The 13,507-nt window shown below is 42.0% G+C and overlaps 1 protein-coding gene across 1 annotated transcript in view; it reads left to right on the top strand.

The window, feature by feature from the left end:
• Positions 1 to 1,761: 1,761 nt before the first annotated feature.
• LOC119719797 (twist-related protein-like) overlaps positions 1,762 to 13,507 on the top strand; it is a 45,155-nt gene continuing 33,409 nt past the window's right edge. The window contains exon 1 of the mRNA XM_038189289.1: positions 1,762 to 1,894. Coding sequence (XP_038045217.1) covers positions 1,792 to 1,894 — 103 coding nt within the window. The 5' untranslated portion in view covers positions 1,762 to 1,791. The remainder of the gene's footprint in view (positions 1,895 to 13,507) is intronic.

The raw sequence follows: 13,507 nt of genomic DNA, 5'->3' as shown, positions 1-13,507 counted from the left end.
CAACACGAGATGATCCGTTACGGGGCCGGGGCTCCGGCACTCGAGGACCAAGAGGTATTAGGACAGGTGAGGGAGACGGGATGAGGGGGATTTAGCGTAACCTGGATTCCATAGGTCAGGCGGGCTAATCGAAAAAATGATTCGAGATTGCAGAAAGGATGAGTAACAAATAGTCTGGTAGGGGTACAGATCGACAACAGAGAAGGACAGGTGTCATATTAAGAGGGGAGGTTTCTTATTAACTGCCTTAAAGGGTGGTATTGCAAGTTTCAAGTAATGAAAAGAGTTATGCTTGCAAACGTGTTCTGGGTCTACTCTTGCAAGTTAGTTTCCAAATGGATTATTGTTATATTCGTATTGTGCTCCTTCCTCGAGCAGCCTGTTTCAGAGCTCATTGACCTTACAAGTAACAATTTTGAATTACATTTAAAACAGTTTACAGTATGCGCATGCGCCATCCACGTTGAATGTCGATGATGTTCCATTGAAAAGGCTTCATATAAAGCATTTAAATGATCAGCTGTGCAATAATTTAAATTAGAAGAAAAGGAACTGTTTACGGATAGTTGTTCTGACCAGTCACGTCAAGATTGTCTCTGTTTTTGAGGGGGTGAGGATTGTCAATTTGACTTCCAGAAGAAACTATTCGATGAAGAGGCTGATGTGGAGCAATTGTTGAAAGTATCAGGCCTCTAGTGAATAAACTGCATGTTGTTCACAAATAAATATAGCCTACACCATTAATACCAAATCCGACAACTATCTTGAAAATACAGCGATATCTAAAATTGAGTCTGCTAGCTGACTTCAATCTTTCTTCCTCTATTAACCATCTCGCACCTATTAATCTACAACTTTATGTTACTTGCAAACTCCAGGCTACAGATTGCCACACAGATTGCCACTACTATTATTGGATTTTTTTTTTAGGTATACTTTTGTTTCCTCACGGTCATCATCACAAGTGTTGGTTATAACGGCTACATTTACCTATAGCATTTTGCGTACTACCGCCTACTGACGCACGGGGACACAAAGATAGAAGTTGAAGGCGTTTGCGCGTTCTTCCGTCATGCGCAAAGACACTTGCAATCACATCAGAGAAAATGCCGGGCTCGGCGTTGCAGCAATCGACCCGTAGAGCGACGCCCGAGTGTTAATGAGGAACATGAAAACCTAAACAGGCTCTTTGGGTGAGATAGGACCCCGTAGGGACTGTCTGGAGGGGATGTTGCTTCGGATCAGGCAGGCCGGATTGCGCGCTTCTGTCACCCATGCGAGATGCTTGCTCTCCTCGCACGCCTGAGCGCAGCGCGGGATGCTTCCCCCTTTTGCAATCAGGGCCGGTTTCCCTGGTCTCGGGTATAGCCCTGGGTGTCGCATCATACGCGTCAGGTGGACCTTCTAACTCGGAACAAATAATAACCTGATATTTCACGCCTCGTTTCTGTGTCCCCTCTTCAAAAGGAAGCGCACCACTTAAAGGGCTTCGCAAATGGAAAGTTGTTCCTCCCGTCTTGCAAAGGATTATACTTGTTGACTGAGTCTGTCAACTAAAATCCAACCAACGATTCGACTAATAACTGACCGGATGGAAAAACTAAAAAAATACTCCAAAAATAACGTACTCGATACTGAGGAGCTTTTGAATAGCAGCTAGCCCACCAGTCCACAAGACACATGAAAAGAAACTACGATTGTCTTTATTCCTTACTCAACGCCTTTTTTTACGTCTTTAATTGCGATTTCTAGGTCCATCAATAACCAAGACTTGAAATCAACGGGTGAATAATGGAGGGGTGTCACCAGCGGCCAGGGCATGTCAAAGGTCACCTACCTTACTGGCAGCGATCGATGAGGGCGCTACCACTGCTAGCAGACGCAACACAATACGGTGAGTAAAGCGTCCCTTTAAAGACAGTCTGGGTAAAACGTCAAATCTAACCATTGACGCAAGTACTTGACCAACAGAAGGTACGTTCAATGCCATTACAGTAACTTATGACTCAAACATCTCCCAACATTAAGGCCGGTGTTTCTGACTTTCTGTACAGCTTTACAGAACAGAGAATCGAAGCCACATCAAACCTCTTGTTAAACTTGACAACTTTTGGCTCGTCATTCTTACATTTTGCAATTATTTTCCATAAAAAGACAATGGGATACATCAGGGGAGACGGCAGTTAACAGTCGTGGGACGGTCTGATAACTATACAATAAATTCCCAGATGATCGGGGATTTTTTTGTCACACGGAATTTCAATTCATATTTGACATGACACTGAATATGTGACAGACGCTGACAATCACACGTGCACGCTCTAATGTAAACTGTTAACGCCTTTTCAATTAATCATTGACAGCTCTCCAACAATCCTCCTTTGTTGTACAAGGTGAGTAAAAAAAAAACGAAACCCAAATGTTGGGACTATTGTTTTAGTCAAGTTCTTCATGTAGCACTTTTAAAATCTAGGATATGAAAGCCCAATTCATAAGCTTTCTTTTAGTACAAGAATCATTCAAATCACTTACGTACTTTTCAAGTTACGGAGTTTTAAAAACAACCACCGTTTTAAAGTTCTGTCCACGGATCACAAAAAGGTGTGCGTTCTTTCAGCAAAACGAAAACAATTCACACACATCCCTATTTGTGATTTGTTTTCGTTTTGCTGAAAGAACACTGAACTTTTTTTGTGATCCGTAGACAGAACCTTAAAACGGTGGTTGTGTTTAGAATTCCGTAACTTGAAAAGTACATGAGTGATTTGAATGATTCTTGTACAACAACAGAGTTTATGAAGTGGGCTTTTATATCCCACATTTTGAAAGTGCTACATGCAGAACTTCACTAAAACAATAGTCCCGACATTTGGGTTTCTTCTTTTTTTATAACTCACCCTGTATTGAGAGAACTACTCCGCGGACACACAAAATCTGTAACAAATCTGGAGCACTCACAATCAGTTATCATTTAGAGCTATTACCATGCTCTTCGCTAGTATACTGAGGTGACAATGTCCACTCCACACACGTTTCATGAATCATAATGAGGCAAACATCCACAGAAGACTGGTACCCAATGACCCACTTATAACGGTTATCTACACAAATCTCTCAGGGAGCTTTCTGAATCAAAGATGGCTGCAATGACGTATAATAACCGTACTCTTTTAGTTTTAAACCCTCAGCGGATCACCTGTCCTTGTTTTATTCCTGTACGTTAACCACGTGTTCCCTCCCCCGTAAAATAATGCCGAATTGACCGTCAGATCTCAAGTTCAATCACGCCGCGCATCTATTTTAATTATCGACTCCGGGTTCCAACGGAAGCGATGCCGGTCCCCCGTGCGCAAGGAACTGTCCCCGTCGTGGGGGAAACTCGACCGGAATCGCCCCGCTCCTGGTCCCCGGGGAAACGAGCAGGGCACGGGACCCATCCGCGGGAATCTCATCTCACCCAGTTCTCTCGTTACTCCGCGGAATTTCAAAGTTTTGACAGATGTAATTACAACCATATCGCTATTTTCTCCGACGATATCGGGGATGGATCACATGTGTTGCAGTGGCAAGGGGGCCAAGGGCTGCCGCAATTGGAATATTGAGCGGTATGGACGAGCCCAACAGGTGTAGCAGAATGGACGGTACGAACCGACTACTTATTATGACGAAGCCCAGACATCCTACCCAAATGCAAACGTGATACAAAAGTAAACACGCATCTCGACTTGAATGTCAATGTTTCATGTCAAAATTCAAGGCTTTGTGATCATATGATGATGACTTATGAGATTTTGTGTTCTTTTCAAAAATTGTCTTGAACTTTAAACCTACACTGAATACTGCTGTACTCGTACACCAGGTGGGCTTGGTTTCAAAACGTAAATTTAACTGACTCTGAACTAGTATAACCTCTTGGTTGGCCCCCCTTCCCCCACACAAAATCGAAAACCATTGCGAGACAAGTGGCAAAAGGAACGAAAAATTATTTGACATAATGAAATGATAAAACAGCAAGGTTGTTTGATAACCGAATGGTACAATGGCATAATCGAAAAATGGTATCACAATATGGCTACAAGTAATACCACAACATCCAAATGGAATATAGTCAACGACAGAAATGAAATTAAAAAAAACAGTATTACGGCATTTCATACAAAAAGTTGTATTAGCAAGAGGGGGAAATGATACACATCGAAATACATAAAAATATCGTGGCGACGAAAAACAAAGGCACTTACGCCCGTTGTGCGGTAGTTCATGCAATCCAGTGGTCGAAGTGCAAAAGGTAATACATAAAAAACACTCTATATTTCGTGTGAGCCCCAACTATTTGAGGTTTCGCAGCACAACAGACAATCATTTAATCAGTAGACCTAATTTACCGCTCAGCCAATATTGCCGGTGTAAATCACTTATGACACTTCGGCAATTAGCCGGCTCACCCATCGCGGAAGAAGGTAATGTGCCCGGCAATTCGTGTGCCGGAGTCAAGTACATGCTCAGGGCAAAAATAATGTCGACAGACGGGGGGCAGTGTGGTACAAGCTACTTCACCCTTCTAAAAGTGGATGTTGTAAGGGGGACTGACACTGTCCTGATTAAGCTTAATGGAATGATTGATGGTAGGGGAGGGGAGGGGAGGGGGTTTGGGTACAGGGGTCACAGTGGGGTCACAGCAGGCACTGTCAACAAAATTTAAACGGTGTCTGAGGGGAGTAGACTTGAGATAAATCATTCTTAACTTCATTATGGGATAAAGGCGTATACGGGTATAAAACGTCCACTGTTATAGGTATGGACTTTGTCAAAAATCCAAGAATTAAACATTTATCATCGAGGAATTCTTCATTAAATCTGTAGTATATTGTATCTGTTTTCAAAAACTTTTCTTTCTTGTAAAGTGGAATATACCCATTCGAAACCCATAGAACCACTGCACTCTCTTCACAACTACATGAAATTGTCTTTAGCCCTAAATGATATAAAGTTGATTTTGGGAAAGATTTGAAAACTTGAGGGCAATTATAGGCGTATGGGTATTATAGTTCCTGAAATTAACACACCCAGTGTTAGTGATTTCCCCTTTTTATTGATGATACAGCATGAACTGACACACAAAGATACAGATCAGGTACTCGTCACTTCTCGTACTGACCACCATATTTTTAGCGGGAACCATCATAAATCTAGATTTCCATTTCCCGCCTAAATCGAATCTGCAGGTGCAAAGGACTGGCGCGTTTACAGACGGCATACCCAATCAATCATCCAGCATGTTCGATATGAAGAAAAAGGGCGGTGTTGACTCGAATTAAGACCGAAAATTGGAAGGGGAAATTGCTCGCGTTAGGATGTGTCTCCCGCACACGGATGGGCAAAGGTGACGAGTTAATAGCGTCTTCACCGGGTGTCTTCCTGAAGCTAATTTTGAGGAGCTGTAAGAGGCACAGAAATGTGCCAAGCACAGAAAATTATTGCTTAGAAAATTGAGATTATACCACTAACCAGCCAAAAAGCTGTGTTATGTATACTGCTTATCAAGTGGTAACTGGCTACCACCTAACTCTTGCTAAGCTCGGAATGTTATTAAGGAGGTTACCAATTACATATCATGTTAGGTCTAGCTGAATGTCTCTTGTTCTATATCTGCTAAGCTCATGGTATGGCTAAGCAGTATATATTGTATGTTTAGCAGCTCAACATGTAATAGTGCCATGGTGCCGTGCGGGGGAGTAATGGGCACGGTCAGATCTTTGCAGACACAACGGCCTGTCGTCGCAGTATTAGCGGTCATCGGGTGGGATTATCCCGAGGTGAAAATCGTTCACTATTTAAGACGGACATCAAGTGCTAGACACAAGGTGCTTCTCCAATCTGATGACTGAATAAAACAGGGGAATGCCGATGGTAATAGGCCAATATTGAGGAATAATATTTCAGTTGTATACATTTGCAATATCCTGAAATTTGGCGAATGTTGCTTAACTTACCAAACATTGGTCAAATATCAACTGACTACATTTAAGGGAGAGTTGTCACCGTTGCAATTAAGACAATTATAGGACAATTGAAGGAATTTATACCAATTATTGGGGAAAATGGCATTGGCCAACATTTGCCAAGTTTTTAACAATTAGGCCTACCTCCCCAATTAACAAGCTTGTGAGCAATATTTAAAGGAAAACGTCTGAAACTTTGGCCAATGGTTTACAATTGAATATTATGCAGTCCAGAAATATGGTTATCTAAAGTATGCTGTTTATTTTTTTTTTTCAAATATAAAACTGCTCATGACATTTTGGTCAGGGGTTCATCCCGCTACAACCACAGGCACCTCACCCCTGATCATCGGCGCACTACCACCGACACAGCTCCGCTGAGGTCACTACCAGCAAAAGCCCTCCGGGCCCCCATGAGTGCAACCCCGTAGGGCTCGCCTGGACTCCCCCCTCCAATCTCGGAAAACAGCCCGTGATTTATCACCCGACATTACTCCGGAGTTTTCACCGGTGATCCTCCCACTAGTGTAACACAATACTCCCGCTAAATTGAAAACTTCATGTTTGGTATGTCGTCCTAATCCATTTGTCTGGGCCGGTAACATGAGGTCGATAAATTCTGCACCAGATACGTCCAGCTCGCGTATGAATTCATAATTCAAATGCTCATTCAATTAGAGCGAAATAATCGAGTTCGGCCCGTTACATGCATCTACAGAAAAGAGTTGAACTTGCCTTTTCGTGTGGCGTCATCAATCATTCTATAAAAATGACCGAGTGAGCCAGTTGGGATCAGATTCGATTTCAACTTGAGACTTTAATCGATTTGAGGTTTGTATAAGGAAGAGCATGCACATCTTTGTATGGAGAAGCGGATACATTACGTGAAGTCATTGTCTCTAAAAAGAAAAAATGGTTCTGTTGGAGCAAAGCAGACAATACATCTTTCTATGGAAAAGTTTACTGATTCTCCAATTGAATTATAATTGTCTTTAAAAGAGACAAGGTCAAGAAGCTCCAGAGGAGTTAAACTCGATATTCCGGTTAGTTTATATGCTGCGACCATCATCACGCTTACTTGCTGCTTGACAATAACATAGTTCCTTTTTTTCTCAGTGCCTTTTTGTTTCCAAAGACCACAGTAACAATATACTAACAAATACTGCTAATGAAATAAATCACATGAAAATCAATTGCCAAAGTGCTCGGTAAAACATAAGAAATATTTATTTAGAAAAAAAATAAAATCCAAGAACAAGAATGGAAACAGTACATTGTTCCAAAACATGAGAGAAAGAACCACATGACGAGCTACACAGCACCATGGGTGATTTAATTAAACACTCCGGTGACTGTGACCTGCTAATTTGCGGGACAAACTAACCGCTGGTAGAGGCAGGTCAGATAATTAGTTCCCATTTAATCTTTCCGCGGTCAGGGTTATTTCAAAGAAGTGATTCGGTAACTTCAAATTCTTACAAATTATATGTGACATCTCAAACCCCGAGGCTGGTATGTTTTTCAGTTCAGGGGATTTGAGAGTCACGAGTCGTCTTCCACTCTGCAGAACAATTCTTCAGTCTTAAGAACAATTTGCCGATAGGTAATATCTTTCTTTTAATTTGGAATCGCGCTTAATCTTACAAGGTGTCTACAAACGCCAATTAAGACTGCAGTGTTAAAAAAGACTGTCAGATTCTCAAAACGAGATTTTTTTCGGAAGGAGTAATTTACATTAAATTTCAACGAGCAGAACAAAAGCTTGAGTTTTAGTTACAGTAGTTAATCATATGAAAGTCTTCGAAAGAGAACTCTCAAAACAAATTAAATTTGTAACTTTAGGTGTAGAAATATCATGTTTGTAATCTCCGTCAACGATCGCATGGCGGCACTTTTGATACTGCAAATTATATTTTTGTTGAAGTATGTGCAGATTTGGGCCTTTTCGTGGGATTAATCCGTGCGTTTTAATTTCGTAAAAGGGCCTCAAGTGAACTTGAAGCCTTGTAAAGAGTGGTACCTACTTAAATTTCTGTGCCTGTCTGATACATGTTTCCTGCAGTTATCCCTAATAGTTTTCGAATCTAAAAAAAATCCAAATCACTTGGACAACTTGACAAATCCTATATGCATTAACCCACTTGTTTAACTGAGTGTCCTCCAGACCAGCCTAATTACCCCGATTCGATCTCCAACCTAAAAACAAAAAACAGAACAAATGCACGAACACAAGTACCAAAAGTTCAGCTTTATTTGTATTGGTGGTCGATCCAGGATGATTGCTTCCTATTTAGGAGCCAGTAGTACTGCGCGGTTTGGAGGCCGTGTAGCGACCAGTCGCGACGCACACGCTAAGAACAAACCGCCTGAGTCAATAGGGGCAGGGTTAGACAAACAAAAGTCAGAAAAGTTGCGTCAATTTTTAATACTGTTGCATTGGTATTTATGTGGTTGGCGGCTTTTGTTCCAGCCAAGGGAACCTTGAAGGCAGTCGTGATGAGATGTGACGCTTGGTTCAAACTTTGGACGACTACCGAAAACATTCCGGTCTAGCCCGACTGCGCTTTGCTTTGGGAAATTAAACTCGTCTACGTGACTCCGATTTCCGTATCTAATTAATACTTAACCCCAAATCCGTGGGTTTTAACATTTTGTTCTAAAAGAAATATACCCGCAAAGTTTGCATCCTCCAAAGGAGAGCAGATTTTTTACTAAATCATCATGTGAAGATTTTCTTCCTTTTAAGTATGATCTTGGGGGTTTATTTTAATTGTGGATACATAAAGTTAAGTCATTGTCTCAAACACGAGATAAATAGTTAAACAGAAGCGACAGAGGAGTTAAACTTTATACTTCAGTCAGTGTATACAACTTCATTTGCAAGTCGGGGAATGAAAAACTTATTCATAGTTTTCGGCAACAAATTTATGATTCTACCGTACACCTTCATACCAAGGTATCTGTCATATTTATCAAGTACTTTATTAAATTGATTTAAACTATTATGCTCACATCGTCTTGGTCATATTATGATTAAGATGTTTGCCCGATAAATAAACTGATACCTGTGGGGGTATGTTCACAGCAATTCATGGTGACGGGGTTAAGTATTGCAATAGGTAAGATATGTGCGTTTATACGGAGACTTCTCAGATTTTATTCGAAACTCTGTCGGCTGCACTGCCACTAAAACAGTTCCAGAGAACGGACATGTGGTCTTCATGACGGGCAAAGCCACAGCAGACTTTCTTCTGCACTTGATGGCCAAACTCAAACAGACAACAAAATCCAGAGCAGTGCAAAAACGTTGTACCAAGTGATAACAGGCTTGCCAAATTAGCTTAAGGGTCTGTAAAGGCTTGCTCCCGTCCCCGATGCATGTTTTGATACGAATCGACCCTACCGGCGTGACAAACTGACAACATATCCTCCGGATTAATGTTCACCATGTCATCTTTATTCGAAGCATACCCATCCTTGACATTTGACCCAAACGGAGTTGTCACATTCAGGGATTTCACGAACCAGTCATTGATAGTGGTTGTAAAAAAAAAAAAAGGGGAAATCAAAATAAGGTGCGAACACGTATTAATCAAGTAGCAGAAAGGAAACCAGAGTGATCGTGTACTCCCAAGTGATGACAATATTCATTTTCAGGATAGATAGATGGGGAGGGAGTGCAGAGGGGTTCGCATTTGCCAAAATAGGTCGACGGGATGGTGGTCTGGATTTGGTGGAGGGGTAACACATGCATCCCTGTGACCTTTTTTTCAACGGAGCGAAACCAGATTCGATGGTTTATCGCGAGAGGAGCAGCCGGCGAAAAAAAAAATGGAACGAGGTGGATGAAACCAGTTGGTGGGATGTGATTAGAGACGTCAGCGAATGGGAACTGGAATCCGTCAGTCGCCATGTTGTATTAGGCAGTCGCTAATTCAACATTGTGGCTATATCAAATCCAGATTAAGATATCACACTGTGTGCTTTGCGGTTGGACGATGTTATCTGCAAGAGACCTACATGTGTAATGCAGAAAAATTGCTTGTTATAACAAGCTGGGACACAGGCTATATACTGTTAACCAATGACTCAAACCTGAGCATGTCTGGACAGAAACCAGCTGACCAAAGTCCAAGCTAAGCTAGTGCTATGAATTGTGTTAGGCTAGGGTCCAGAAAAGTTCTGGGTATACGTGGACCGTCTCTAGCCATGAGCTCCCTTTGTTTTCAGCGGAATATTGACGAGTTAACAGGTTCTCTTCAGAACCTAACACAACCCAATTTAAACAAAACGATACCCAAAGATGGTTTTACTGCGAAATACACTGTTTCTCCTTCGTGCAAATACTAGAGTCATCAACTCCTCAACCGTCCATCCATAGACAATTTCCTCCATCCACCAGGTTCATCCTATCCACACACAAAAAAGCCAGCTGACCGACTGACCGAGTGACTCACCGAAAAATCAATCAAACACCACAAAATAAATCAATTATCTTCTAAACTATCCACCTGCTAAGTGAAAATCAATCAATTAATCAAGCAATCATTTAACTAATGAACCGCTAACCAATTGCTTATTACAACAATCCGATTCGACCTGCAGTCTGAATCAACATTTATTCTTATACTCATTAATTGTTGTGAGTCGCAGTATTAGTCAAGATATTAGGGACACACCCAAACATTCGAAACAACCAGGACTCGATGATTTCTTGCTGCGGGTTTTTTTTTTCAGGGCTCGTTTGGAGCTCGCCACGCGCTTCATAATCTCTTCCAGACCTGCGGAGCGCTAGGGTGGAATCGCACCTGTGAGTGCGAAGCCCGCAGCTCCGTCGCGCCACTGATGGAAAGAATTTTGAAGTGTAAAAATAATCCATGTTTAAATTACTTGCTGTCTTGAACAAACTGGAGCCCGAATAAATCGCACGTGGAGATAACTCTGGAAAGGTGTTCTCAACCATCTCCGTTTGACTGATAGGAAGCCCATGGGAAAGTCCCTTCAAGAAAAACACGGGCTTGGAAAAAGGGTTAATGTAGCTGAAACATTTGGCACATTGACCGGGAGTGTGTATTGATCAAATTACCATTATAAACGATTGATGGAACTACTGGAAACTGTACTGGGCAAGAGTGCACGGTGTTCACCCATGGGTACACAGTGTGCCCCCATGGGTGCACGTCGTGCCCCTATGGGTACACGGTTTGCCCTCATGGGTGCGCAGTGTGCCCCTCTCTGACATTTTGCCTGAGTGAATCCTGACCTCTAAGGAGTGTCAAATATGAAATTGTTATCAATTTAAAACAATTCCCCTCAGAGGATTGTCCATCACACCCTGGCCAACGTCATTGTCTCCATAGCAACACTCGTTACTTTGGAAGATCACTCCTGAAACTGAGCACATACAATTTGCAAAACAGGGCGAAATCTTAAGAATGTGAAGCCCTTAATAATTCTCCAAATTTTACGGGTAAACCTTCCATGCGATATGGTGAATCAACATCAAGATTCATTTCATCTTTATTCTGACATATCATTAAAGGAAATTAGCAATATTACGGTGGTTGATATTGCACCCATCAATCCATTCCCTGTTTTGAAGAAATTTCTGTCCAAACTGACACTGTTTACCACAAGTTACATAACGAAGACGTCGCTATTGAATTATCAGAAAGTGAAGAAAGAATTCGCAGATGAGGACACATTCACCAGGTGTCCACCATGCACATTTCATTTCGTTTCATTTCAATTTTCATTAATACATTTTCAGGTAAATACAAAACAAAAACTCACAAAAAGGAGAAAAATGAGCATGGGAGAAGAAGGGAAATACAGACAGACAGACAGACAAACAAAACAAACAGACAAACAAAGAAACAGACAAAACAAACTTAAAACAACCAAACAAACACTCCTGACAAACAAACAACCCAACAACACGAACAAACAAACACATACTTAGGAGTGGAGTGTCCCTCAGCACAGTCTACACTACGTCATTTTATTTGGCCGTTTTGGTAACCTTTTACTGATGATGACACAAATTTGATGGGCAGCAGCTGTGCTGTAAAAGTCGGGCGGAGAGAGGCAGAAAACATAGCACTTGAATAACTAGCGAAAGGCAAAAAAAAAACATGCATAAGACAACTAGTTAGGACTACGACTACTTCACGAGATGCAGTGAAGACAGAGATGACATTAAGACAGGTAGTGGTGAGACACAGTAATTACCAGTTATAAACGTATCTTTTAGAAGGAATATGATTTTTTTATTGAGAACAATAGTTTAAGTAGGGACTAATACAGGTGCGTTTCAAAGCAGGTGTCGTCCGACCCCTCCCCCTTTCTTTCCCGCATTCGATTTAACCATAACATGACAGGGCATTTTGCAGTATATATTCCACACGCTGCCCATGACTGATCGCACGCTGCTGAAAAACGAATCAATCAAATTCGAATTCCAACGTGTGTCGAATTAGAACAACGAACAATCAAGGAAGCCGAGGTACGGAAAGACGGTATCAGGTTTTGTGATCGTGACGCTCTGACGGATCCCCTGAACACGTAGCGGGCCACGCCCGTGAAAAAGAAAAATCCCGGGGTTCCGTCAGCGGGGTTTACGCCCCAAGTGGATCAGCCAAACGGCAAAGGTGTGTCTCATGGGGCCGCGTGCACAACTTTCAAAAGATGTCATCGTCTACACTGAAGGTGCACGGGGCCGATGATGGAGTGAACACCGGAGCACCTGCTCACAATGTGTATTGTAGCGACACGTCAACACCAAAAGGCCTTTATATTTTAAGGGTCAATTACAGAAGCATGTGTCAGAATTCGCTCCTGGTACAGAACACTTGTTACATTTTTTGTTATCATTTCCTTGCGCCAATCTGGGCCTAAACTGAATTTCTGGGGGTCAGGAGTCATGATTGCACATTGATAGTTCCACATGCCTTCCACCACTGTCACCTGGGTTCGAATTCCACCAGAAAGACGTATGGATTGTGTTCTTTTTACCGCTTCTAAAACTTCAGTTTTCAACTTATGCTCCATTGTACCTTCTCCACGGGTTACTTCAGCTTGCGATTAATAGTGCACTTGTGATAAATCTAGCTTGGTTTCATTACCGGAAATAAATAATGATAATTTGTAAGCAAAAAGAAGACACATCAACAAAATCTACTTCGAATCAAAACTGGTACTCAAGACATTTTGATCTATGTGGCAATTATTAGTGAAACATCACACACTCGTGTCACTTCTCGCTACTTGCTGAATCCAGCACGTCCGTAAAAGCAGCCATCCTTCCCTCCCCTCCCCCAAAACAATGATGATTATCCCCAAGCGTTTGTCGCACACTGACATTTCCTAATCCTCTCCTAATCTCCAAACTGTTTGGATAGGCTGCGAGCTTCTCGCTCACATTACCGACGACAGACGGGGTAATCCTAGCCGATGATTGCCGTCCCACCCGCCCGGGGCCCCGTGTCCGCCGGCTGCTCCCTCCC

The sequence above is a fragment of the Patiria miniata genome, unplaced genomic scaffold (assembly GCF_015706575.1).
Source record: "Patiria miniata isolate m_02_andy unplaced genomic scaffold, ASM1570657v1 HiC_scaffold_8, whole genome shotgun sequence".
In the NCBI taxonomy this organism is placed as follows: Eukaryota; Metazoa; Echinodermata; class Asteroidea; order Valvatida; family Asterinidae; genus Patiria; species Patiria miniata.
Note: the sequence above shows the minus strand (reverse complement) of the source record. Positions and strands in the feature narration are given on the sequence as shown.